General features: G+C 43.7%; 1 protein-coding gene across 2 annotated transcripts; it reads left to right on the top strand.

The window, feature by feature from the left end:
* The first annotated feature begins 4337 nt into the window (after positions 1–4337).
* Positions 4338–26577, top strand: AK2 (adenylate kinase 2). 2 transcript variants are annotated; one of them, XM_077482036.1, is made up of 7 exons: positions 4338–4505; positions 13645–13770; positions 13903–14013; positions 20816–20910; positions 21013–21085; positions 25405–25600; positions 25930–26577. In XM_077482036.1, exons 1-7 carry the CDS (start codon positions 4413–4415, stop codon positions 25935–25937), a joined length of 702 nt encoding a protein of 233 aa, XP_077338162.1. In that variant the 5' UTR covers positions 4338–4412; the 3' UTR covers positions 25938–26577. The 2 variants fall into 2 exon arrangements, with proteins under 2 accessions (XP_077338162.1, XP_077338161.1); XM_077482035.1 differs by lacking the exon at positions 25930–26577 and having other exon boundaries at positions 25405–25811.
* Positions 26578–27342: the final 765 nt, after the last annotated feature.

The raw sequence follows: 27342 nt of genomic DNA, 5'->3' as shown, positions 1-27342 counted from the left end.
ACCAACATGTGTACAAGTGCTGACGAAGACCACCTTATATCAACAGTGCACCGCCACCACATATATATATAAATGCGCTTACCAGAGGCAACCTAAGGGAAGCCTGCGGCTAATACCCAGCCAGGGCCTTTTCCATAGGGAGTTGAGTCACACCACTGGTAAAAGAGAGGCCTGGACCACACTTCAATATGGCTCAAAGATCAAATAACAGCCAGGGACTCCATAGTGTAGACTGAACCACAATTAATTTAATGTAAAAAAGGTAATACACTTTCATTTGTGAAGATAAAAACAGACATAATAGAAAACAGTTGGCCAACAAGCGAACACGTGTCACTGAGAAACCACGATGACGTCAGTACGTCCACCTCCTTACGCGCGTTTAGTCATTAAAAGACGTTGTCTCAGGGATCAGTGATCTTTGAGCCATATTGAAGTGTGGTTCAGGCCTCTCTTTTACCCGTGGTGTGACTCAACTCCCTATGGAAAAGGCCCTGACTGGGTATTAGCCGCAGGCTTCCCTTAGCTTGCCTCTGGTAAGTGCATTTATATATAGATGTGGTGGCAGTGCACTGTTGACACAAGGTGGTCTTTGTCAGCACTTGTACACATGTTGGTTTGGAATGTGCTCTCAACATTATAACAGTCTTATTCAACTATTCACGTTGGATACTTCTTATGCCGCGTACACACGAGCGGACTTTTCAACATCCAAAGTCCGAAGGACCGAGTCCGTCAGACTATCCGATCGTGTGTGGGCTGCAACGGACTTTTGATTCACCAAAGTCTGACGGACTTTAGAATATGGAACATGCTTCAAATTTTCCCGAAGGAACTCCGCCGGACCCGGTCCCCTTCGAAAACTCCGCTCGTGTGTATGCTACTCCGACGGACTAAAACCGACGCTAGGGCAGCTATTGGCTACTGGCTATGAACTTCCTTATTCGAGTCGGGTCGTACGTCATCACGTTCGAATCCGTCGGAGTTTAGTGTGATTGTGTGTGGCCAAGTCCGTTCGGCCGAAAAGTCTGTCAGAACTCCGTCGGAATTCCAGCAGAACTCCGACGGAACTCCTTTGGAAGTCTGTCGGACTTAAGTCCGCTCGTGTGTACGGGGCATTATAGTTTTGGACTTTAAATTTGCATATCTATTCATTCATTAATTCATTATTATTTTTTTGGTAGCGCTGCTGTTTTAGTTGATGGTATTTGATCTATGTGTATTTCATAGTTTCAGTAGCAGCTTATTTATTCACCTATGCACTTTAGCATAGTATTTTCTCTATTGCCTATTAGTTCCTAACATAAGTTCTAACAAACTCTGTTTACTTTTAAAGAGGAAGTAAACCCCGATGGGTTTACTTCCTCTTTCACTCCCTGCAAAGGCAAAGCATAATGGACTACTATGCTACTATAGTAGTCCATTATGTGTCACTTACCTGACACAGGAGCCAACGAAGTCACCGCTGTCCCCTGTAGTCCGGCGCATCCATCTTCTTGGTGCATGCGCACGGGAGCCGACACGCGCGGCATCTTCGTCGTTGACGATGCCGTGCTCAGTGCGCCGTCTTCAGGCAAATATCTCCTAAACCGTATAGGTTTAGGAGATATTTCTTGGACCTACAGGTAAGCCTTAATCTAGGCTTACCTGTAGGTCAAAGTGTGTTGTAAGGGTTTACAACCACTTTAAGCAGTCACTTCTTGTAGACTCTAAGACCACTGAACTCCCTGCATCTCTCACTAGACTTGCTGATTCACTGCCACTGAATCCTATGAGCTCTTCCAATCTTCTTACTTTAGTATCCTCCTCAAGCATCACCCCCACTTCCCTGCTGGGTCCCAAGCATCGCCCCACTGGCTGGGTCCCTGGCTTGACACCTGCTGAAGTTTGCAAATTCTTCACCGTTCCCGGTTGGTGAGAATACTGCTCCAGTACTTGCTTCAGCTACTCACTGTGGTCCCTGGTAATAAGCTGGCCTGCCCCTTAGTGGCGACAGCTTCCCCTCTACCTCCAGCCATGACAGGTTTGCTGGCCGGCAGAATCGTCACTTTTGGTTGGACTGCAAGCCACAGTCCCAACCCTGCGCTGCTCTCTCTTGCTTCTGGATAAGCCCTCAGACAGCCTAGCAGCCAAATGTCCCCGGGATAGGCCCCATCTCTGGCCTAGCAACCTGGGCAATATACCACACGTCCCCCCAGACAGCTGTCCAGGTGGCACAGAACACAGATCACCTGAATATATAGGTCCTCCCTGCAGGCCAAGGGATTCAAGAAAACCCCTGCTCATTGGCTGAGATACCCCATATACTCATAATCTGTCCTTGCATACCTCCCAACTTTTTGAGATGGGAATGAGGGACACCGATCAGCAAAAGTTAGCAGGCATAGGACACATCCCCTGCCACGCCCCCTTAAAGGAGAATTGTAGAAAAAAAACAAGATTGGTTTAACACACAAGTGCTTTTTTTACCACAACTATTCCTTTATATTGGCTTTTGGAATTTACAAATGCAGCAAATTAGAAATCAGATGAAAGGTTTAGCTCTAAAAACGCATTTTGAAAAATAAAAAGTGCATTTTATATACAACTATATAGATCAGACCAAAATGAGGGACAAATTAGGTGGAATGAGGGACAGAGGGACATTGCTCCAAATCAGAGACAGTCCCTCGAAATTAGGGACAGATGGGCGCTATGTCCTTGCTTTGCACTTGTCTTATCTAATGTCACCAGGTACACGGCCATCGAGTGACAGAAGAGAGAAGTACAGCAATTCTAGACTTAGGGTGAAACCAATTGATCCCCTAACAATGTGCCAAGGTAGCTACACCTGGCAGGTAAATTTAGGAGCGAACATGCCTAAACATCAGAGTGCTACATCAGAAAATGTGACAATTAGCAATCCCAGCGTTCCAGGAATATAACTGTTTTTTTAAACCAATAAATCGATGGGTTTAGTTCTGCTTCAGGCTGGGTTCACACTTATATGACTAGGATGTGGATTTCCTGCATCCAATTCACATTACAGGAACTTGTGGCAGGCTCTCAATGGACTCAGTCACACATCTCCGGGACAGCTGTGGAGGACAAAGGTCCTGTGCGTCTTTGGCTCCATTTCTGGTCAGGCAAGAAATTGGCCCCGATTTATACCTGAATCGGAAAACAGGCATGCACCAGACCCCTGCTGTGAGCCACATGCCACTTAGATGTGAACCAAGCCTTATAATTTACTGCTGTTCAGGGGCTCTGAGCTTCAGCAAGATGGCAGCCTCCAGCAAGAAGAAACTGGAGCCAATTTACAGCACACACTCATTTTTGTAGCATAATTATTAAAGCGAGAGTCCACCGGGACTCCGCGTTTTTTTTTTTTTTTTAAAAGCCAGCAGCTACAAATACTGCAGTTGCTGACTTTTAAAATAGTGACACTTACCTGTCCAGCGCGCCCGCGATGTCGGCACCCGAAGCCGATCGCTAGGTCGTCTGTCGGGTCCTGCCGCCGCCATCTTGGGTATGGGAATCAGGAAATGGAGCCTTTCGGCTTCATTTCCCGGTTCCCTACTGCGCATGCGCGAGCCGCAATCCGGACGGTCCCCGCTGCCTCTGGGAACTGTGTGTTTCCCAGCAGGCAGCGGGGCACTTGCACAAAGGGGCGGGCAGTTGCGGAAAGGGGCGTAATCTACACCCCTTTCCGCAGACAGCTATCCCGGAAGTGGGTGCAGTTACCTGGATTATCCAGGTAACTGCACCCCCCCCTCCCCCCTGAAAGGTGCCAATTGTGGCGCCGGAGGGGGGGGGATTCCGATGAGCGGAGGTCCATTTTAGGGTGGACCTCCGCTTTAATATGACATGTATGTTCCTTGGCAGAGATCATTATGTTTTATCAAGTTGTTATGGGTAAAGTATCAGCTTTAAGCACAGCACACACCGGCAGAAAATTCAAATCAGAATTGCAACATAAGCTAATGTAAAAATAGCTTCACAAGGTGAACAGCTACAACCGTTTGCAGCCTACAGATAGTGTTTATCTATCTGTGACTGTGTCCCATTGATAATGACATTCCATGGCCTACCCTATCATCTCTATATCAGATCACATTCATACACACTAGTTCACAAGGTGACATTTTGACGAACAAGCCACGCCCCTTGAAAGCCACGCGTTCCCCTACCATCAGGACACCTTGGCTATGTTCCGCTTCCCGCCTTTACCGTACAACCCACAGCCTCGCAACCGTCCAATGACCTTTATGTTGGCCAAATATAGTTGTTGATTGACACGCTTTCTATCCAATAGGGGTCTCGTTTGAAAGGTCACGCAGGCAACTTGGCCATTCACGTTGCACGTTGGTGGGCTGGCCTTTGAGAGTGCGAAGGTGGTTGGGAACGCTGACGGCGGCTGTTTTGGATGAAACATGGCTCCTAGAGATAGCACCGAGCGCGGCTCCGTCATGGACGGGATCAGAGCCATCCTACTGGGGCCGCCCGGAGCCGGCAAGGGGACTCAGGTAAATAGCACGGCATTGTGTGCGGTCACTATATACTTGCACAACGTCTGAAGCTCGGCATATCTTATGCTAACTACTACGAACGCCTGGGTATAGGGGCCGTGTGTGGTGACGTGTCATCCTGTGATTGGGCAGCCTATCCCACAATACGCTATGATGATAGGCCGCTTAGTGGAGGAATGGTGTATTTCACACTGTCAGGCAATTGCTATAGCTACTGGCTATGAACTGTGATCGCCTATCATCATTCAGTCATACACTGACTACATTCCCTGAATGTTGGCAGAGCAACTATATAATCGCCATTCAGTCAATTGTCCAAATCAGTGACAGGCTGAATGGATGTGTATATTGCTGTGTGGTCACAGACAATTGCCTGTATTACATCTATCATGCCACCCAGAACTGGATAAATACATCCACATTAGGACCCCTTTCACACTGAGCCTCCCTGTGCGGTGCTATTTTTAGCGCCGATTTCCTGGTGTTTTAGTGGAGCCATCAGCCGATAGCTGGGTGATTTTTAACCCCACATGAAAAAGGGGTTAAATCTGCCCGCTAAATGCTGCTTCAGAGGTGCTTTGCCGGTGGTGTAGCAGCGCTGCCCTGTTGCTTTCAATGGGGAGGTGGGGTGTATGCGCCACTGCAAAGAAGCTTTTGGCAGGACTTTTTTTCAGTGTGATAGCACTCTGGATTTCACACTGAGTTTGCGGCTGAGGCTTTTTTTCAGGTGCTATTTTTAATGCCGTAGCACCTCAGTGTGAAAGGGGTCTAACACTGCACAGCTGAATAGTAAAGATAAAGTTCACCTTTAGTAACAAGTTATTTAGGCTACTTTCACGTGGGGGGGGGTCGGTGGTAAATCGCTGAGATTCTTAGCGGTGCTTTACCGTTATTTTTGTGGAGGTTTTTGGCTGCTACCGTGTAGTTGATTTCAATGGACAGGGTGCTTTAGAAGTGGGTGTCTACACCGCTCCTACAGCGCTGCAAATATGCTGCTTGCAGGTCTTTTTTTACTGTCCTGCAAGCGCACCGCTTCATTGTGAAAGCGCTCAAACTTTCACTCTGGTGTGAGAAGAGAGGCTCTTTACAGGTGCTATTTTTAGTGATTATAGCGCCTGTAAAGCACCGCCGTGTGAAAGCAACCTTAGGGTGTAACCTGTTACTAGGCAGCACCACTGCGACAACGGGTGGATAGATCTTATTGCGACACCCCCGGCCACAGTTTAGAAAGTGTGTCTGTGCAAGGGTCCACCTTCTGAACCACGTCATTTGCTCCCAGTAATCTGTGACTGAGATTGCACCCATGATCTGCTGATTGCAGGTGCAATGCTCTGCAGACTCCTAATAAAATGAATGCGCTTTTTTTTTTTTTTTTTTTTTTTTTTTTTTTTTTTTTTTTTTGTAAATATATGTGCATATATTTCTTGACTTCTTGCCTACTAGGCACTTTCACTCCCTTCCTGCCCAGGCCAGTTTTTTTTTTTTTTTTTCAGCGCTGTCGTACTTTAAGTGAGGATTATGCCGTGAAGCAGGCGTGTATCCTTTTGTTCACACACATAAAGATTTCTTTTGGCGGTGTTTAACCAGTTGCCAACCAGCCGCCATAGTTATATGGCAGCAAATTGGCTTGGCTGCGTGAATCAATGTACTGGTACGTTGGTTCATGCACTGGCTTTTGCTCCCATGGGTCCAGCCACCCGCGGAATAGAGGGCCAGAACAGGGAAATGTAAACAAACAGATCCCCCATTCTGACAGGGGTGGAGAGGGAGATCAGCTGTTCCTGGTGATCAGGAACAGCAATCTCTCGCTCTCTTCCCATGCAGCCCACCCCCCATCCAGTTAGAAACACCTCCCAGGGAACACAACCCCTTGATCGCCCCTAGTGTTAACCTATTCCCTGCCAGAGGCATTTATACAGGTGATCAGTGTATTGGTGTCACTGGTCCCCAAATATTGTCACTTGGGGTCAGATTTGTCTGCCGCAGTCCTGCTAAAAATTGCAGATCGCTGTCATTACCAGTAAAAAAAAAAAAATGTCCCAAAATCTTTCCCCTGTCTTGTAGACTCTATAACATTTTGCGCAAACCAATCAATATACGCTTATTGAGAATTTTATATCTCAAAAAATAACCGCAGAGGTGATCAAATACCACCAAAAAAGCTCTATTTGTGGGGGAAAATTTTGTTTGGGTACATTGGTTAAAACGACGCAGTGCTATTTTGCAAAAAATGGCCTGCTCAGGAAGGGCGTAAATCCTTCCGCAAGCAGCGTCTTTGGGGTGATGCTGGAATGGTGTATACTCCGCTTCTAAACCACCCCTGCCATTGAAATCAATGGGCAGTGTTGCCCTAGCACCTGCAAAGCACTTTAGCAGCGGTGCTTTTTGGGCGCTTTTAAAATGAGTGGTGCTTTGCCGCTAGCGTGGGGTGGTATTCAGTGTGAAAGGGGTCTTAATGATCAGTGACCTGATTATCAGTGTAAATGGTTTGACAGGCGCAGCGTGGCAGGAAAGAGCTGCCGATAACTAGCAAGTCTGTTTACATGTGATTGCACACAGCTGATCACCTTTTAAAGGACAACTGCTGTGATTGGCCCTTTACCCCGGTCAGTGATCAGCTGTCATAGAGCGCGCCCCATGTGTGCCGCAGGCGGCACGTGGGTTGGGTTCTGGGAGGAAATTTGTCGTAGTCATCTTTCAGCTTTAGCGCAGTCAGCAAATGGTTAAAGGTGAGCTTATCCTTTAAGCTGTCAGTGCATGAATTAAAAATGTTTTATATGTGTAGATGGGGTGATAAGCAGCTTTATTCAAAAATTTAGTTTTGCATTCAAAATCATATGTATTCAGTTCTACATTGCATTTCAATTATTTCTAACCCACTATTGATATGAATGATCTTTTAAGTTTGTGAAGATTCCTCACACTTACTTCCTTGGATTCTGTGACACATTCACTATGTCCTGTAAGTTGGCACTGCTGTCACACATTTCACAGAGCCTGCCTTCTGAACTACAGAGGTGTTGAGAGGAATTTCAGTATTCGGTACAGGGATCTATGCTAAGGCAGCAATGGACCATGGGATATATAGTTCTTAGATATTGAGCATAAACAGGGGAGAAGATGCAAAGCGCACAGGGAATCAAGGAAGTTGTGGAATGATGGCCAACTCGCAGGCAGAACCCACAACACGAAAGCAGATTTTTCTAGTAAGATTATACTGAATTGTCAAAAATTACCGTATTTTCCGGACCATAAGACGCACGTTTTCCCCCCAGAAATATGGGGGAAAATGTGCCTGCATCTTATGGTGCTAAAATACGCTTGGCACCGCACTCCGGAGCGCTCATAGCTCTGGAGCGGCGGCCATCTTGGGGCACCCGCCATTTGCAATGTGATCGCTCCGTGAAATGATGGAGCGATCACTTGTAAACAAACTGGCGTCATGATGACGTCGGTTCCTCTCTCCCCTCTGTGTACAGATCTGTACAGTGGATGGGAGAGATCGGATGGCAGCAGCACTGTGGGCTGCATCTGTAGTGCCCACAGCACTGCTCTGTGACAAGTGCAGTCACAGCCATCCCTCAATACTCTGCGATACCCTGCCAATACTTTCTATGGTAATGGTCACTCTGCATTTCAAGGGCACTGGAAAATATTTTAGTATACCATTTGGTTCAGAATATTTTTTTTTCTTCTTTTCAACCTCTAAAATAGGGATATACAATTAGTGGACTTTCAAGTGGTTGTAAACCCTTACAACACACTTTGACCTACAGGTAAGCCTAGATTAAGGCTTACCTTTAGGTCCAAGAAATATCTTCTAAACCTATACGGTTTAGGAGATATTTGCCTGAAGACAGGCACCGCTGTCTATGCTGCATGCGCCATAGATGGATGCGCCGGACTACAGGGGACAGCGGTGACATCGCTGGCTCCTGTGTCAGGTAAGTGACACATAATGGGCTACTATGCGATACCCATTATGCTTTGCCTTTGCAGGGAATGAAAGAGGAAGTAAACCCATCAGGGTTTACTTCCTCTTTCAGCTGTTGCAGAACCACAAGTCCCATGAGGCATTGCAAGACTGACAGCCACAAGCATGACACGCAGAGGCATGATGGGACTTGTAGTTTTGCAACAACTGGAGGTCCGCTAATTGCATATCCCTGCTCTAAAACCTAGGTGCGTCTTATTGTCAGGTGCGTCTTATGGAGAGAAAAATACGGTACTACTGTTTGCATGTTATAAAATGAAAGTGTATGTTGTGGCTATACAACTCCTTTAAGTGAATCTCTTGCGGGTGACCTTAAAATTGAAGTCCATCCTAAAACTAAAATCCCTACAGGCATCCACAGACGAAGACTAACCTGTCTAGCCCTGTAAAGAAAAATAATTCCTATACATACCTTTTTTTGAGTCAGGTCCCACGCTGAGCTGTCAGCAGTGGCTTCGCTGTGGAGGCAGTTACAGAGGAGGCAGCTGACAATGGAAGCCCTATGGTAACTCTATGGGTCACTTCCCATTCATTTCACAGCCATTGTTGGCCGTATCTTCTGCAGAGCTTCCGCAGCTGGAGACCGGATTGGTGTGGCGTTTTATAAAAAAAGTATGTATACCAATTTCTTCTTTACATGGTTAGTCTTCGATCGTGGATGCCTGTAGATTTATAGATTTTAGTGTTAGGGACTACTTCCACTTTAAAGAGGAAGTAAACCCAGATGAGTTTACTTTTTCATTCCCTGCAAAGGTAAAGCTTAATGGACTACTATGCATTGCATAGTAGTCCATTATGTGTCACTTACCTGACACAGGAGCCAGCGAAGTCACCGCTGTCCCCTGTAGTCCAGGGCATCCATCTTCTGGGTGGGTCTCGCCGTTCCGCCACTGTCATTCGGTGAAGCTGCGATGACGTCACTCCTGCACATGGGAGCCGCCACGTGCGGCATATCGCCGCTGACAGCAGTGTGCTCAGTGTGCCTGCGCGCTGCTGTCTATGGCGCGTGCGCCGTAGGCAGCGGTGCCTGTCTTTCGGCAAATATCTCCTAAGCCGTGTAGGTTTAGGAGATTTTTTTTTGGCCCTACAGGTAAGCCTAAGTGTGTTGTAAGGGTTTACAACCACTTTAAACCCTATTCATTATCTTTTTATTTAAGAATTACAGTTGAACTAAACCCATCAATTTTAATGGTTTCATAAAACATATCTGTTCTTGGAATGCCAGGATTGCTAACTGTCACATTTGCTTGTGTCCTCAACCAAACTGTCAAACTATCAAATGGCTGGTGTCATAACTGGTCACACGTGAATCTCCATGGTAGTTTCAGATCAAACAGAAGCAGCTTTCTTGGCTGTAAGACACCTTTCACGCTTTTCCAAAAGTGCGCTTGTAGAACCGCTGCGCAAATAGTGTGAAAACAAGTATTGCAATGACTGCTATTTTTTTTTCTCTAGGGTGTTAGGAAAATATATAATGTTTGGGGGTTCTAAGTAATTTTCTAGCAAAAAAAAAAAAACTGTTTTAAACTTGTAAAAGCCAAAATCTCAAAACGAGGCTGGTCCTTAAGTGGTTAATGGCCAGGCCATTTTTTTGCGATACGGTACTGGGTCGCAAAACTGACATTTATGCAGTTGTGCGACACTGTACCCAAATAAAATTTACATCCCCCCCCCCCCCCATGGGGCTTTCTTTTGGTGGTATTTGATCACTCTGCGTTTTTTATTTTTTGTGCTATAAACAAAGACCGACCATTTTAGGGAAAACTTTATAGCAAAAAAAAAAAATATACCAAATTAGAACAAATTTCTTCATCAGTTTAGGCCAATATGTATTGTACATAATTTTTGGTGTAAAAAAATCGCAATAAGCGTATATTGATTGGTTTGCGCAAAAGTTATAGCGTCTATATAATATACACAAATATGGGATAATTTATGGCATTATTAATAGTAATAAAATATTATTTATTATCTAGCAATGGCGGTGATCAGCACTTTTTAGCCAAACTGTGACATTGTGGCAGACAGCTCGGACAATTGACACTTTTAGGACCATTGACATTTATACAGTGATCAGAACTAAAAATAACCACTGATTACTGTATAAATGTCACTGGCAGGAAAGGGGTTAACACTAGGGGGAAATCAAGGGGTTAAATGTGCTTTTTCATAAGTGTTTCTGTGGGGGGGGTGGGACTGACTGGAGGAGGAGACATATCGCTGTTCCTAATTAATAGGAACATCAGATCTGTTTCTCCTCCCTTGTCAGAACCAGGGATTTGTGTATTTAGTTACAGATCCCTGTTCTGGCTCTCATGCCCATGATTGAGGGTGGCTGGCGGACTTTGCAGCCGCCAGCCACGTCCATCAGGTTCCCCGGTGTGCAGCGAGCGCACGCCTGCTGTTGCCCTTAGTTATGGCAATTCACCGGAACGAACCATCCTGCAACCGCATATGTGCGTGAACTGGTCAGCAAGTAGTTAATTCTGCTTTAAAACGGAAGTAAACCCATCGATGGGGTGTTTTTTGAAAAAAGAAAAAAAAGTTGTCATGTTAGAATACAGTGGCTGTGTCCATGCAGCCTCATATCCCAGTAGATATATATTGGGTGCTGATCAAAGGCAGGCTGCATGGATACATTGGGGAAGATTTAGTAAAACATGAGCACCGAGTCTGGGGTAGCTGTGCACAGTAGCCAATCGGCTTCTAACTTCAGCTTCTTCAATTAAGCTTTGACAATAAAACCTGGAAGTTGATTGGTTTCTATGCAAAGCTGCAACAGATATTGCATTCTCCAGTTTTAATAAATCTCCCGTATGTTTGCACCTCTTGTGAATGTGCATGTACCAAGAATAGAATCTGAAATAACAGTTGTCTCCACAGCTGTATCAGTGATCTAAAGTCTGAAAATGTGTTAGCCACGTAGTTAGTGCCATCCTCAGCAGCACAGAGACAGTGGAGAGAACACCACTCATCTTGGCAGTAGGGCTGGAGAGGAGGGGGTCTGAGGGAAAGGGCACAGGAGGAGGGTGCACAGACATGGAATGGGCACGGAGATTTTCCAGAGCAGGGAGAGAAAAAACAGGTGGCTAGTGGGCAGGGCTGATAATGTCATACAGACATTGGGACACTGAAGGTGAAAGCAGGAGTGTTGGAGATGAATGGAGAGTGGACAGAGAAGGCAAGCATAGGAGCAAGAAAGTTGTATGCAGCTAGAATAACTTGGGAGAGCACTAATGGCCAATGCCTTCCCAACCTTATGTGCTCTGCCTGTTCAACTCTACTCTTGCTGAGGGACTAGTAGTACTGTGCAGGCTGGGGGTGTGTGTTACAATCTATATCTACATGCTGGGACAAAGCCACTCTCTATCTACTGTGCTGAGCAAAGTTGTGCCCAGCAAACTGCTCACTCTTTCCACATTACCCTCCTGCCCGCCCTGCTCCACCCACCAGCAGGATGACATGCAAGGATGATGCCATGCTAGAGGGAGTTGTCATTAATGATGTGGGCCCCCCCCACCCCCAAACAGGTGGCAGAGTAGTGATCTTGATTGTTTACACTTTGCTCTGCAGGACAAAGTGATAGTCTGCCCCTGTTGCCACGGCTCCTAGTTTTCTGCCTGGAACCATTTGACCCACCAGGACCCATGGTAGGGCCGGTGTCTTGTCATATAACGTCCTCCATCCGATAGTGTCCGCTGCGTACTGCGCATGCGCAGTACACAGCAACACAGATTCCGAAAATTGCAGAGGATGAATGGCGCCTGCGCCATGAGTCCAGGTTCTATCCCCACTATCCATGGGGACATGGAGTAGGAATAAAAAAAGAGCCGAGCACAGAGGCCGAGCCTGAAGCGTGGCGAGCGAAGCTCGCCCGCGAGGGGCTCTCTAATATTCACAACCCTATGTCCGCTTGGCGCAGGCGCCATTCAGCTTCGGAGATTTTCCGAAGCTTCGTCTGCTCCGTACTGCGCATGCGCAATATGGGCCGGACACTATACGGCAGAACACCGGCCCTGGGTCTCCCCTGATCCCATGCGCTCTCAAGAAGAAAAAAAAAAAAAAAAACTTTCTAGCAATACGTACCAAATTGTGTAGCCTGACTCCAAAGGCTGTTCTATCATGCGATGGGTTTGAGTCGGTTAAAGGTGAAGGATCAGAGAGACAAGATCACACAGCCTTTATACACAATGCAGAGGATTAACCCCTGAGGTTCCTCAGTGAGTATAATGAGCATGCTTTACTGCATATACAGACTGATTTATTTTTATTTTTTTTATTTTATTTTTTTATGTTGAATCTGTGAATGTGGCAGTCTGGTTAGTCAGGATTTTCTCCATCACTAGCAGATTGTTGCATGCAGTGTACATTATAAAATGGCTTTTCCTGGTGGAGCGCTGTAAGCTCATGAAAAGAAAAGGGACCTGCACAGATGATTTCCACAGGATCCAGCCTTCCCCACAATGTAGGACCTACTTGTGTTTCAGGTAAGTTAGCTCACTAAAGCTATAGAGAAGGTTTTTTTTATTTTTTTTTTTTTTTTTTTTTTTGCTAAACGTCAGCTTTAAAAGTTTGTTCAATAATTTTGTGTATATCCGACCTTGTGTGTAATCCATGTGAATGATGTCATTACTCAGAGTACTGTGGAAATATAACATGAGCCACACACTTTTTAAAGTTGGTTTTACACATTGCTGTTCATGGTTACATGCAATTCCTTTGCTGTTAATAGGCCTTAGAACACACGCAAACCCATCACACAGATGTAATCTAGCACCATGTAAAAAATGACTAACCTGTGTTCATGCATTGACTGATTGCATTGGCTCAAGACCAACATTTATTATTCCATAGAAGTGTTTTTGTAGAATGCACTCCAAAGTAAGGAGCTATGAGGTTTATTTCACCAATGTTTCTCATGGTGGAGTTGGGATTAGGGATGCCTACTGGGGAAACAGATGGCATAGTACACCCTGGCTATTGTCTTCTGCTAATTAAAGGTGTACTTTGCCAGCAAATGGTCTAGCTAGAATTGCACACATCTTCATTGATGGAAAAAACTATTCAAAAGTTATGTGTAAGGCATGCAATATTGAAGGTACATGTAAAAACAATCATTTAAGATCTTTCCATTTATTTCAGGCCCCGAAACTAGCAGAGAAATACTGCGTTTGTCACCTTGCCACAGGCGATATGTTGAGAGCTATGGTTGCATCAGGATCAGAGCTGGGAAAACGTCTGAAAGCTACAATGGATGCAGGAAAACTGGTTGGTGTTTGTTGCACTGCGTAAAACTGCTGGCACTGTATAAATACTCTATAATAATGTATACTAATAATCCCCTGCTAGAATTCACTTTTGTTTTAACACGGTCCAACATGATTGATTTGTTCTCTTTAGGTCAGTGATGAAATGGTTGTAGAACTGATTGAAAATAACCTGGATACACCTCCATGTAAGAAGGGATTCCTGTTGGATGGATTTCCTCGTACTGTCAAGCAAGCAGAAATGGTAACTCCTGCTGAATGAAATGGGCCTGAAAGTTTTGAATCTTGTTTAAACTCTTGTTTTGAGTGTATGTAGACAAATGTGCATTCACAAAAAGAGAACCTTTTTTGAAGATTGGAAAATGCATCCAAAATTTCACTTCTACATAACTTTGACGCAGATTTGTATCTTTTAAAGAAAACCTTTGGTAAGAAAAGTGCAAGGTTGATATTGACTTTTCATTCTGCAAACTTTTTACTTTGAATATAGTGAAAAATGTGTGCAACGGTCTCACAACAGCTGCAAGCACTGTGTGTGTGTGTGTGACACTAAAGTAATAAACTCTAAATAGTAATGTGCTAAGTTATTCAAAATGGGGTCAGGTTCCCAGGGTCAAAACTGGCACTCCTGGATGAGTTTCAAAGGTAGTACTGAACAGGGAAAACCTCAATGAGCCCAGCCGGCAGTGACTATAATTGCATAGGAGCCACGTGCAGTAAAATTCAAGGGGGGCGGGGGGGAGGGGACTGACACACAGTGCTCATTGAATTTTAAACTACTTCCCGCCCGTAGGACGTCCTTGGGTTTCAGTGGTTATACTGGGATGATGCCTGCACATACAATCTTTATAGGCAGCGATTCTGAGTAATACAAAGGTGATCCACGTGGCTAATTAGCCACTCAATCACTTCTGCAGGTGGCGGAAGCCGGTGTCGCCACCTCTGTTCCCGGGCTCTCCTGCCCCAGCGCGGAGCCTGGGGGTGATGGCTGCCCTGTATGGAGAGAGGAACAATGTTCGTTCCGTAACCCCTGACACCAGGAGTGACGAATGGTTTGTCACTTCCAGTTCTGCCCCTTTATCAGGCAGCCAATCGGACACCTGTGTCTGGTCTAATAGACCCCAAATCTCTCAATAAAGGGGACCTGTTGCATGCCCATGCTGTCACCAGGTATGTTCTTCATCCCTTGTGATAGAAATAAAGTTAGTACAAAAAAATTAAGTTTATTTTTTTGTGGCTCCGTTCCACCGTGCAAACGTATACGTTACTTCTGCACGCATATGTAAGCGGTTTTTCACACCACACGTGAGGTAATGTCAGTGAGGGTACTAATTCTGGCATTAGACCTTATGTGCAACTCTAAACTGGTAACCTGTAAAGGTGTTTAAAGCGTTGCTTATGGAGAATCTTTAAACCTCCTAGTTTGCCGCCATTCTATGGGGAGACATGGTTTTAAAGCATGAGATGTTGGGTATCCATTTACTTGGCGTAACATCTTTCACATTATACAAAAACATTTTGTTCTTAATGCAGGAGTGTGTGGGTTTTTTTCTTCCCCTCCAAGATAATTGCGTTTGAAAAACCACTGCGCAAATACTGACATAAAAATATGCAACGCCCACCAGTTTATTCTATAGGGTCTCTGCCAAAATATTATATATTGCATTTTTTTTTTTTATATTACTAGTAATGGCGGCGACCTGTGGTTTTATTTATCAGGACTGCGACGGACAGATCTGACATTTTTATACAGCAATCAGAGCTAAAAAATGGCTGCTAATTACTGTATAAATGTCAGTGGCAGGGAAGGGGTTAACACTAGGGGGGTGTTCAAGGGGTTAACTGTATTCTCTAGGTGTGTTCTAACTGTGGGGTGAATGGGACTGAATAGGGGAGGATCTCACTACTCCCCTGTCAGGACGTGGATGTGTTTTACACGCATCCACTTTCCTGCTCTGTCACAAGCAACCGTGGGTGTCCTAAGAACATTGTGCCCACCAGGCACGTTCATTGGCTTCGTGGACATGCTGTGTGTGTGTGTCTGCTAGATCGTCTTAAAGGAGCGATGTATACCTATGGCGATTTGTGCAGCCGCGCCAACCTGCCGCAGAACTAATATACACTTGAATGGTACAAACCTTGTTGTATGGACATGAACCGCTGCGATATGAGAACCTGGATACCACCAACACAGGAATCTGATGCAAGCAGCCCATAGTATTGCATCTTTGACCTTTTCTAGTGAGGGTCAAACCCTGAAGGGAGAGCACACCTTTGGGGGAAGTTGGTGGAAGCAAACTGCATGCATCCATGACCAGCAGTCAAAGTAGCCTAACTCAGAAGGTTATGGTGAGGATGGCCTAAAGGAACCAAAAATGTATCCATTGAACCCTTTCTAGAACAGTTAGCCATTTGTGGAAAACAAGGTGTGGGGGGGGGGGGGGGGTTTATAGTGCTACTCACTGGTTCATTGTAGAGCTTTTTTTTTTATTTTATTTTTTTTTAGTCCCTCTACCAGAGCCTTTTGGGCTATATTTTATGCAACGTCCGACAGTCTTATTTGCGTACTTGTTCCAGGTCAGTCACTCAAAGTATTGAAGCCCGAAAGACCGCATAACAAGCTGGCTAATAACATTTTCAGGAAAAAGTAAGCAGGGGCAGCCTCGTTGATTTTCCAAGTTTTATATTTAGGCTAGCTAGTAATCTAGAGGGAGGAGGAGCAGTTTGGGCTGGCACAGACAGATTTGTAACATACATAAATGTTGGATTCCTGTGAGCTTTTTTTGTTTAAGTGCATCTATGGTCAGTGTAAAAGCCATACTGTATTTCAGCACACAAGGTTTGGGGCTGCGCTGTAAGCTTCGCATTCACAGCACAGTCTACATGCTGGAGACCACTGAGAGCAAGCAGGTAGGTGTATTTTATTGCAGCCAAGACATTGCATGTCTCTTCTACAATAAAGAGCCTGCCTGCTCGCTGCAAGTAGGAATTTATTTCTGCTTTTAAACCTTTTGTTGCCAGAACTTATTTTGGTCTTTTTGCACATGTTTAAGCACTCCCATACCAGGCCTTTTCTGGAACTTTTGTTTAAGTTTAACCGCTGGCCGACATATGATGTCTTTGACTGTGTGCGGGTATATTTCAATGATGCCTGCAGCTACAGGCATCATTGAGATATACCCGCACAAAGTTTTTTACAGCGTCGCCTATGGGGATTTTTAAGTACCAAAGTTTGTGTGTTAATGTGAGAGATGTTACGCCCAGCAAATAGATTCCTAACATGTCGCGCTTTAAAATTGTGCACACTTGTGGAATGGCACTAAACTTCGGTACTTAATCTCCATAGGCGACGCATTCAAAATTCTTTCCTTTTTACTTTGTAAAAAAAGTTATTACTTTTCTATTACAAGGATTGTAAACGTTCCTTGTAATAGGAATGGTGCGTGACAGGTCCTCTTTATGGAGAGATGTGGGGTCTATGGATCCCACATCTCTCCTTCAGGCTGGAAAGACCAGTATAAAAAACAAAATGTTCTCAGCCTTTCCAGCCGTGTCTCCAGCATTTACTTCTGCTGGCCCGGATGTGACATAACATCGCACGAGGGTCATAGAGAGGGAGAGAGATTGTGTATTTTTTTTTTTTTTTTTTTTTCCCCAAGATAATTGCGTTTTAAAAACTGCGCAAATATGTAACGCCACCATTTTATTCTATATGGTCTCTGACAAAAAATATGTATGTATATAGCTAGCCTGTCCTGCTGATCTCACGCAGAACCGAACACATACGCAAGCCATCACCAACCGTTAGCATAAGAGCATTAATTCTAGCACTAGACTTTCTCTGTAACTCAACTGGTAACCTGTAGAAATATTTAACCGTCGCCAATGGATATATTTAAGTGGCAAAGTTTTTGTGGCCATTCCACGAGCAAGCACAATTTTTGAAGTGTGGCATGTTTGGTGTCAATTTACTCAGCATAACATTTACTTTCACAATATAGGAAATAAATTGGACTAACTTTACTGATCTTACACTTTTTTTATTTTTATTTTTTTCCCTCCCAAAAAAGCGTTTGTAAGACCGCTGTGCAAATACGATGTGACATAGTATTGCATCAGTCATTTTAGTCTCTAGGGTGTCTGAGGGGGGAAAAAAGTGTGTGTGTGTGTGTGTGTGTGTGTGTGTGTGTGTGTGTGTATATATGTATGTTTTGAGGGTTCGAAGTAATTTCTCAAGCAAAAAAAAATTATTTTAACTTGTAAACAACAAATCTCAGAGGCTCTGGCCTTAAGTGGTTAAAGTGGATGGAAACCTGATTCATAAAATGAGCTGGGCACATATATCTAGTGTTTTCTTCTCTCTGCAAAGCACTATGTCCTGTTTCTTCTGTTCGGTAGCTCTGTTATCCTGATAACTTCTGACAAATTCTCTATTAACTAAATTAAATTAGCAGAGAGCTTGTCTGGTCACAACACAGCTCTGCACATTACTTCCTTCCTTTTGCCAATGTGCAGTGGGGGTGTGTGCACCTTTCCTCCAATCAGCTGTATGCCAAGAATCCACTCCTGCTGATCAGGGAGAGGAAATCTAATGTGTACTTTCTAAAGGATATATATATATATATATATATATTTTATAATTGAAGACAGCGGATAAACATGTAAAACTTATGTAGAAGGGTTTTTTTAATCTCTGTATCATCTGAGGCTGTTCACTTCACTGGGTGTATGAGGGTTTGCATCTGCTTTTAATTTGCAGGGATTTCCTCTCCCTTCCTGTTTGGCTATAGGACAGGCAGGAAGGGCAAAATCTCTGCAATGGGACATGGATGGCAAAAAAAAAAAAAAAAAAATCTGACTATTTATAACCCTCCCTCACTCTATTTTGACTATAGTTCTACTTTAAGAAATAGAACTTCTTGGCGCAAACATTCCCATTTTGGCTAAGTTGAGACTGGCTGACCTCTCGCTGCTTATCTTTCGTTTCAATAGTAAAAACAATACATTACGAAGAACTTCAGCCATAGAAAATCTTTTAGAAATTTATAGCCCATTAAAAAATGAACAAAACCAGCTTTGCGTACCTTTCAGACCAGAGTTTCCCCCACAATTTTTATTTTATTTTTTATTTGAGGTGTCCTCAGTCCAATGGCCAGCGCCATTTTTAAACACTTCCTTTGAGCCTAGATTATCCTGTCCACCCCCACTCTGACTGAACAGGGAAATTGGAAGCAGCACAGTGATAATCTTTCTGTCACTTGTCTTTTTATTCCTCTATTCATGCTTCTTGTCAGCAATAGCCAGAACTAATTGGCTATTTATACCAGTGGTCATCAACCCTGTCCTCAGGGCCCACTAACAGGCCAGGTTGCAAGATAACTGAAATGCATCACAGGTGATATAATTTGCTGCTCAGTGATTGCAGTATTCTAGTCTGAATCTCTCCAAGGTAATACATATAACCTGGCCTGTTAGTGGGCCCTGAGGACAGGGTTGATGACCACTGCTTTATACGGTTTCCTCCTCTCTCAATCCAGTGCTGCTGTACAGGAACAGCAAGGGGTCTTAGAACAGGTCAAATGCCAGTATTTAACAGTTTTCTTTAAAAAATGTAATGATGGCAACAAAGCTGTGATAACTTTTTATATCTGACTAAAGTTCAGCTTAATGGCCCCAGTCACACCTCAGTGTGTGGGTTTTTTTTTTTTTTTTTTTTTTTTTCTTGAATCCGAAGCTCAAACGCTGGAGTGAGTGTATAGATAGATATCTCTAATCCGAATGCTAATATTGACCCCTAACCCAGACTTGTGTAACATTGCAACCTTCTAGCGGCCAGTGTCCTAACAACCAATGACCTCATCAGTTGATAAGGAGGATGTCGAGCACCTGCACAGCATCCTTCAGCACATTTCACATTAGCTGAGTGTGGGAGAGAAACGGAGGTAGAAGAGAAATATGAAATGCAGTGTGTTTTTGCTTTGGAACAATAAATCGCTGCTAATGTTGGGTGTCCTATGCATGTGGATTTTGCTACATTATGCAAATTTTAGAAAAGGGTGCCTTACGATTGTGTGGAATTTTAGAGTGCCTTGACTGAAAGGTTGGGAAGCCCTAACCTAACAAAGTAAATACATAAGTAATAAAATAAAAACCCTTAACTGATTGCCGCCCACCGTAAAATGACAGAGGGGCAGTGCGGCTCTCGTTCTGGAATGATGTCCCAGAAGGGCCACTCGCATTTGGGGATCACAGCGGCGCCATGTTGCTAGGACACTGCGCTACCCCGGGTCTTTAACCATGTGATTTGGCTGTGTCCAGTCAGCCGGTCACATGTAAACCCGGAGATGCCGCTAATCAGCTCTCATTGCCTCACTGACAGTGTGTGGTGAGAGCCGATCAGCAGCATCTCCTCAGAGGACATCAAGACATGTAATCTGGGCACTGATCATCAGTGCCCTGATTACAGTAACATGCCACCAGTGCAAGAAATCAGTGACACTAGTGATGCCAGTCAGTGATGCCAGTCAGTGCTGCCTTTAATTTGTTGCATATTGGTGCGCCCTCACCAGTGGAGAAATTACTGCTTTGCAAAGTTAACTGACAAACTTTATTTAAAAATGTTTGGCCTCTTTTTGCAAAAGAAAAAAAAACACAGCAGTGATTAAATATCACCCAAAAGAGCTCTAATTTGTGAATAAAATGATACTGGGAAAAATTATCACATGGTTAGTGTAGCAGGACAACTGCCATTCAAAGTGTGACAGTGCTGAAAGCTCAAAATTGGCCTGAACAAGGTGAAAGTGCCCTGTAGACAAGTGGTTAAAGGTGCTTTTTTTTTATTTTTTATTTTTTTATGAATAAAAAAAAAAAAAAGCGGTTGAAAAAGCTGACAAACATTTTTTCTCTACTGGCTAAAAAAAGTATCAACATCCAAAAAGCTCAAACAGCACGTTCAGGTGTGAATGCAGTCTAATAGTCTTGCAGCTAGAGCAGCAAATAAAGCTGTATTTCCTATGTTGTAATCTGATCTCATTCTTGTATTTTAGCTTGATGAACTTCTTGAAAAGCGCCAAGAAAAACTTGATTCAGTCATCGAATTTAGTGTAGATGATTCTTTACTTGTAAGAAGGATCTGTGGCAGGTAACGGCAGCAAAATATCTGATTCATTCAATCCTGGCCTCCTGTGGTATTTTGGATTGTATTTTACTTTTATGTCAACTACATCCTTATCTGTTGCTGTAGGTTGATACACCAACCGAGTGGACGATCATACCACGAAGAGTTCAATCCTCCTAAAGAACACATGAAAGATGATGTGAGTTTGCAGTGCACTACACCAACATTTTGCTAGTCCTTGCATACCAGTAGCAAGTCATGCTTTCTAGACTTTGACAGGAGCTCACAGGAACCACACTATATTTCACACATGATTCTGTGGTGTGCTAGAATACATAAACTATTAGTTCCTGAAAACAGGACCTTGTAGACCCTCATCACATAAAATGGGAACATTAACCAGGTTTAAAAAAAAAAAAAAACTTACGAGGAAGTAAACCCTGATGGGTTTATTTCCTCTTTCATTCCCTGCAAAGCGTAATGGACTACTATGCATCACATAGTAGCCCATTATGTCACTTACCTGATCCATCTTCTCGGTGGGGTCTCGCAGCTCTGCGCGGCATCTTCGTCGTTGACGATGCCGCGCTCAGTGCGCCTGCACCGTAGACAGCGGTGCCTGTCTTCGGGCAAATATCTCCTAAACCGTATAGGTTTAGGAGATATTTCTTGGACCTACAGGTAAGCCTTAATCTAGGCTTACCTGTAGGTCAAAGTGTGGTGTAAGGGTTTACAACCACTTTAATGTATAATATACTAACTGTTCGTGGATAATTTAAAGAACAACTCCGGTCAATAGAGAAATGTAATGTGGTGTTAACCGATCAGTACAGCCAAATCTCGTTTGGCTACACTTCTCCTATGGATCACAGGAGTGCATTTCATTCTGTACTGCTGTGACCGGCTTTCAGCAGACATGGCTTAAGCCTGCTGTCTGCTGACATCAGAGCCAGTCCCGGCTTGGGAAATCATGACGATAAAGTCTAGATCTGCCCACATGCCTGGACCCGGTACCTGGCTCAGCCTCTCGGCGAGCTGCTTTAAAACCTGAGCTGGAAGCTCCACAGCCCAGTGCTCCAGTGAGCGAGGGGAGGGCTGAGCAGAAAGCGGTCAGTCACAAGCTCTCTGCTGAGGGAGCTCTGAGAAACAAGCAATCGGTGTTGGATTGCTTGGTTCTCAGTGTTGGAGCTAGCAGGGGACAGATACCTAGGTAAGTATGATTTGGGGGGGGGGGGATCCCACACTTCTCCTTTTTTAAAAGATAAGATCATATGAGGCTAATCAGCCCAGCACCAGAAATCATTTAAGGTTGTGGCATCAGTATAATGTAAGTCCAATGGAAAAAGTTAAACTAAGGCCCCTTTCACACTGGTACGACACTTTGGATCCGACTTTGCCCTGTGACTTGAAGTCTGACTTCAATGAACGGGGTCAATCAACAGGGATCTGACTTTGATCCTAAACGATACCAGGCATTGTCTGATATGAATCTTCTTTAGGGGGATCTCCACACATAATGTAAAAAAAAAAAACAATGGGTTCCCCCTCCAAGAACATACCAGGCCCCTGGGTCTAGTATGGATTTTAAGGGGAACCCACACGGCGAAAAAATAAAATACCAGGCCGCATGCCCCCAGCATGGGGGGGGGGGGCCTGATCCTGGCCCTCCACCCTATGTGAATATCGGGTACGTTGGGTAGGCTTACATTCACAAAAAAAGTCAAAAATAAAACCGTACACAAGTTTTAAAAGTAATATTTATTAAGGCAGCTCCGGCCTCTCTTCCAACTTCTCCCGCTGTCTTCTGCCTCTGCTGGGTCTTTTCCGCTGACTTGTCGCTTTGTTTTTCCGATGTTGAATCAACGCTACCTTCCGCTCTAATACTGGGGGTGCGGTGTGTCGCTACTTAAATTGAGATGGGGTCACCAGAGGCCTGTTCCTTATGACGTCACTGCCAGTCATGCCCCATAAGGGGCAGGCCTCTAGTGACCCCACCCCATGCCAATATAAGTAGTGGCACACCTCACACCCAGCATTAGAGTGGGAGCGAGCGCTGAGTCAACATCGGGAGACCTGGCAGAGGAAGAAGAAATCTGAAGAGACCCTAGAGCTGCCTTAAATTTTATTTTTTTTTTATTTTATTTTTATTTATTTTTTTTTGTAAATGGGTAGGGCACAAAGTACCGATAAGCTCCCTGACCACCGGCCAGGGTTACCCCAAAAGGCTTAATGCCCCCCTGTCCCAAAGCACCCACCAGGGCATGCAACCTTGTACGGTTTGGGGGGGGCACGGCCATTGGGCCTTTTGGGGCAACCCTGGCCGTTGGTCAGGGTCTGAGGGCAGGGAGCATATCGGCTCGTCCCTATTCCCCTTTATGACCTGCCGGGCTGTGTGCTCGGATAATGGTCTGGTATGGATTTTGGTGGGGGGGGGGGGGGGGGGGACACTCAGTTTTTTGGCATGGGGGTTCCCTTTTAAAATCCATACCAGACTGAAGGGCCTTTTATGCTCTTGGAGGGGGAACCCATGCTGGGGGTTTTGTGTGGGTGTTTAAAAAAAAATAATAAAAAATAAAACTGGATGTGGAGTTCACCTGCAGGATCATGAAGAGCACAAATCGCATGCCAAGGTCGGTTCAGTTAAGATGGCGATCCGACTTTGATCTGACTTCAGTGATATTCAATGGGCTGAAGTAGGATCAAAGTCGGACCAAAGTAGTGCATGGACTACTTTGAAGTCGTGCTAATATAAATGGTTGTCATGGGGAATGACTTGTCATGTGACTTTGCAGTCATGAGGACAAGTCGCACAAGTGTGAAAGGGGTCTAATAGTGGCAGCCATCCTCTGAGGCAACTCTGTAAAATAAAATTGAATACAAAACCATAAGTTTTGGAAGAGCCCCTTCAATCCATCTTGTGGACATCGCACTGCTTTCAGGGATCGCAGATGTATAGTTTTTCTGTGGACTGACTGGCGTCCCAGGAAATGTTGAGGGAGGGGGGGGAGACCACAGTGAACCGCAAAGCGGATGTGACGTCACCCGAGACTAAGACGGCCAGGAAGCGGTCAAAGGGATTGGCTGACTTGGATTGGATCTGGCTGTCCATCCAGCCCACACACAGCAACTACATCTGTGGTCCCTGAACGCAGCCCGATGTATTGGAGGGGCTCTCCCACACACCAGATGAGCCTTTTTTGCACTTTGTGTGAATGTTTTTATCATTTGCATAAATTGTACATTATAATACTACTCAGGTTGGCGCTTCCTATTTTTAATGATGTTTTTTACAGGATACCTTTAAGACCAAATCGGGAAAAGCTTTCACTGCATTGTAGGACTAAAAATTTTAAATGAACCTGTCAGCATTAAAGTAGTCATAAGGGAGCTGACATAAGTGTGTGTGTAAAGAGCTACAAGCTTTAGGAATATCACCCTCCTTTTTGTTCATTACTAGTCTAGTCAACGAACTGGCACAGGAATCTGTGTATCGAAGCCTAAAATGAAAATACTTTTTCCAAAGTAGTCGTTCACTTGTTTAACAAAGGGTAATGATGACAGACATTGAACTTAAGAATATTATAATATACAGTGGATATAGAAAATTATCCTCTTTAACCACTTATCTTTAGGTGGAAGTCATATGACCTCCTGGACTTTAAGTGGTGATAACTGATGCCTGCAATTATAATTTTATTTTTATTTTTTTCATCCAGTGATTCCCCTGAACGTAAAAGCAATTATAGCAGCTTTTACAGGTGACGTCTCTGCCCTCTGGTGCTTGTAGTGGCTTACTTTTGCAGCCCGATATTAAAACAAACTGTCCTTCCCCGCAACTTATAACATCCAAGTGAAAGATGGCACCATGTCATAAAAATAAATAAATAAAATCACTGAGCTGGAGAAAAGGATCACACCCTCCTAAAAATGACTTGTAAACCCAACCAGGTATAGCTAATCACCTGCTCAATGACACACAAAGGCATTGACTCAACTGTGGTCATTTTGAATAGCTCAGCATAAAAACCTTTCCTGGAGCATTTCAGTCCCTGTAAATACAGCTGGATAAAACAAACTGTCTGCTTTCATTTCAGGCTGCAAGGCAACAAAGTGATTATTTTTAAAGGTTTGTGATTCTTTTCTATACCCACTCTATATATTATGTTACCTTTTCTATCTCCTGGTTTCCAGACCAGCTCAAGCAAAGTATGCTAAAGAGAGCCACACACCCTTCAGCATGTCACTCATTGTTAGAGGCATGAGCATCAGAAAACGGGGAACATTTATTTGGCCCATATAAGGGGCTGTACTATAATATTGCATGAAAGTTTTTTTTATATTCTGAACAGAATGCAAATAGTGCTTAATGTAATTGCTTAGTTTGATACGTTGTGGCTTTTGCTGGGCATCTATTGGCAGAAGCTTCTGCCTCAGTGATATTTATTTATTTTCCATCCATAAAGTTCTGTGTGACCTATACCAGGGCTTATCATTTATAGAGACTAACTGCTGTTGCAGGTGACTGGTGAGCCTTTGGTGAGACGTTCTGATGATAATGAAGTTACCCTGAAGTCCCGACTGGAGGCCTATCACACTATGACTTCACCACTTGTTGAATATTACCAACGCCATGGAATCCATAAAGCAGTAGATGCTTCACAGTCTCCAGATGTGGTGTTCGCAAGCATCCTGGCAGCTTTCTCCAGAGCTCGCAGTAAAGACCTTGTTATATTTTTGTAAATCTTCTTGAGTGCAAATAATGATTTCATCAACTTTTCAGAACATTTAATAAACTCCTTGAGGCTGTCTATTCTAAAGGGATGTCTTGTTTACAAAGGAATGTTAAACCTCTGTGCACACGTATAACTATTGGCAAGCAGCTTTTGCTGTCATCCCTCCAATAAAAGTGCTGGCAAACTGAATAATTTTATATTTTTCTAATTTAAAAAATGTTCATCCTTCTTTGTCTTGATTTTTGTGGGTATGAATTTTTTGTTAATTTTTATATTTTAAGTTACTTTTTTTTTCTTTTATTCATTCCAGCGCACTGATTACCTGTCATCCCTGAAGTATGTTGTCTGCAGTTCCCACACCCTGTGCACTAGGGCACTGTACGGTTGACTGATGATTGAGTACCCTTATCAACTCTACTGCTGTTGTATCGCTGTTTGTGGTGCTCCTCCATTCTCTTAAATACCCCACCAATGCATTCATCATCATAAGTCTTAAAGCTTCTTCTGTGGTAGAAGCTACAGTGTGTTTTAACCTCATTGTTGAGGTATGTGTGACTGAATCTCTTATCCATACAGAATGCCTGCTTTATCACTTGGGTACATATAGTTCAAGTCTGATTTCAAAAGGAGATTTGGACATTAAAACCAAATATTTATATTAAAAATTATGAATGTTTTGCACTTGTCTGTGTATTAGATGGTTTCCTGTCAGCTGTAGTATTGGTGCACAATTGCCATGAGTGCAGTATAAAGGGCTCCTTTTGTAGTGTGATTTATGACAATCCCACAGTATTGCTAACATTGGATGCAGAGTGTGTGACTAAGTTTTTTTTTTTTTTTTTTTTTTTTTTTTTTTTTTTTTTTTTTTTATTATTCTCAATCACTTGTCTTTTACTTGGAGATTAACAGCCAGTGCCTTGTGTAATTGCAGAAGCAATAAAATGTGTGCAGGTGTGAATTAATTGTATTTTTATTTAACAAACAAATGCATTTAGGCTAGAATTCCTGATGCTTATATGTATTACTGTTAACAGTGCCATGAAACTTGGGATATATGTGAAAGTGTAAAGATGCACAAACATACTTTTCCATAGTGCCCTTGGGCTGTTCCACCATTGCATGTTTATGGAGCTCTGTATCGGAGTTCAGAGCTTTTATTTTTATTTTTTTTTAACTAAGAAACCAGTTGCTACACGTCTAGCTTGCTAGAATATCCATAAAGCCAACACATCCAGCAAAATGTGCATCAACTATAGTCACATACCCATTAGTGTTCATATACATGGGATTCCTGTACATCACCCTTCATAATTTGTAACCATATGCAGAAGGAAACATCACATGTCTATGGTAAGCAGAAGTTGTAAAGACAGGCTCGATGTCTTTCTGCAGGCCAGCCTGTGCTCAGTTGTGACCCTGTGCTGGACAAATTGATACAGTCACAGACCGATGTCTTCCAGTGATTGATCCTTTCTGTAAAACTGGTTTCCCCAAAAAAATGTATAGCCATAGAACATGTTTTGTTGGCTTGTATTATAAAGTGTGTTCATATAATAATAAAAAAAGAACCAATCTGGTTCTTATAGCGCAGTAGCATAGACATTCACCTAGACTGTATAACCAGTTGTCATATTCAGGAGCTAAAGACTAGAAGCATTTGTTAACTATAAAAAACAAAGCATAGCCCTCTTCAATATTGTGGGAAATTTCTCTTTGCGCATCT

The sequence above is a fragment of the Lithobates pipiens genome, unplaced genomic scaffold (genome assembly GCF_037356315.1).
Source record: "Lithobates pipiens isolate NorthernLeopardFrog02 unplaced genomic scaffold, aLitPip1_a1.2 Scaffold_16, whole genome shotgun sequence".
In the NCBI taxonomy this organism is placed as follows: Eukaryota; Metazoa; Chordata; class Amphibia; order Anura; family Ranidae; genus Lithobates; species Lithobates pipiens.
This window is presented reverse-complemented; position numbering and strand designations above follow the sequence as displayed.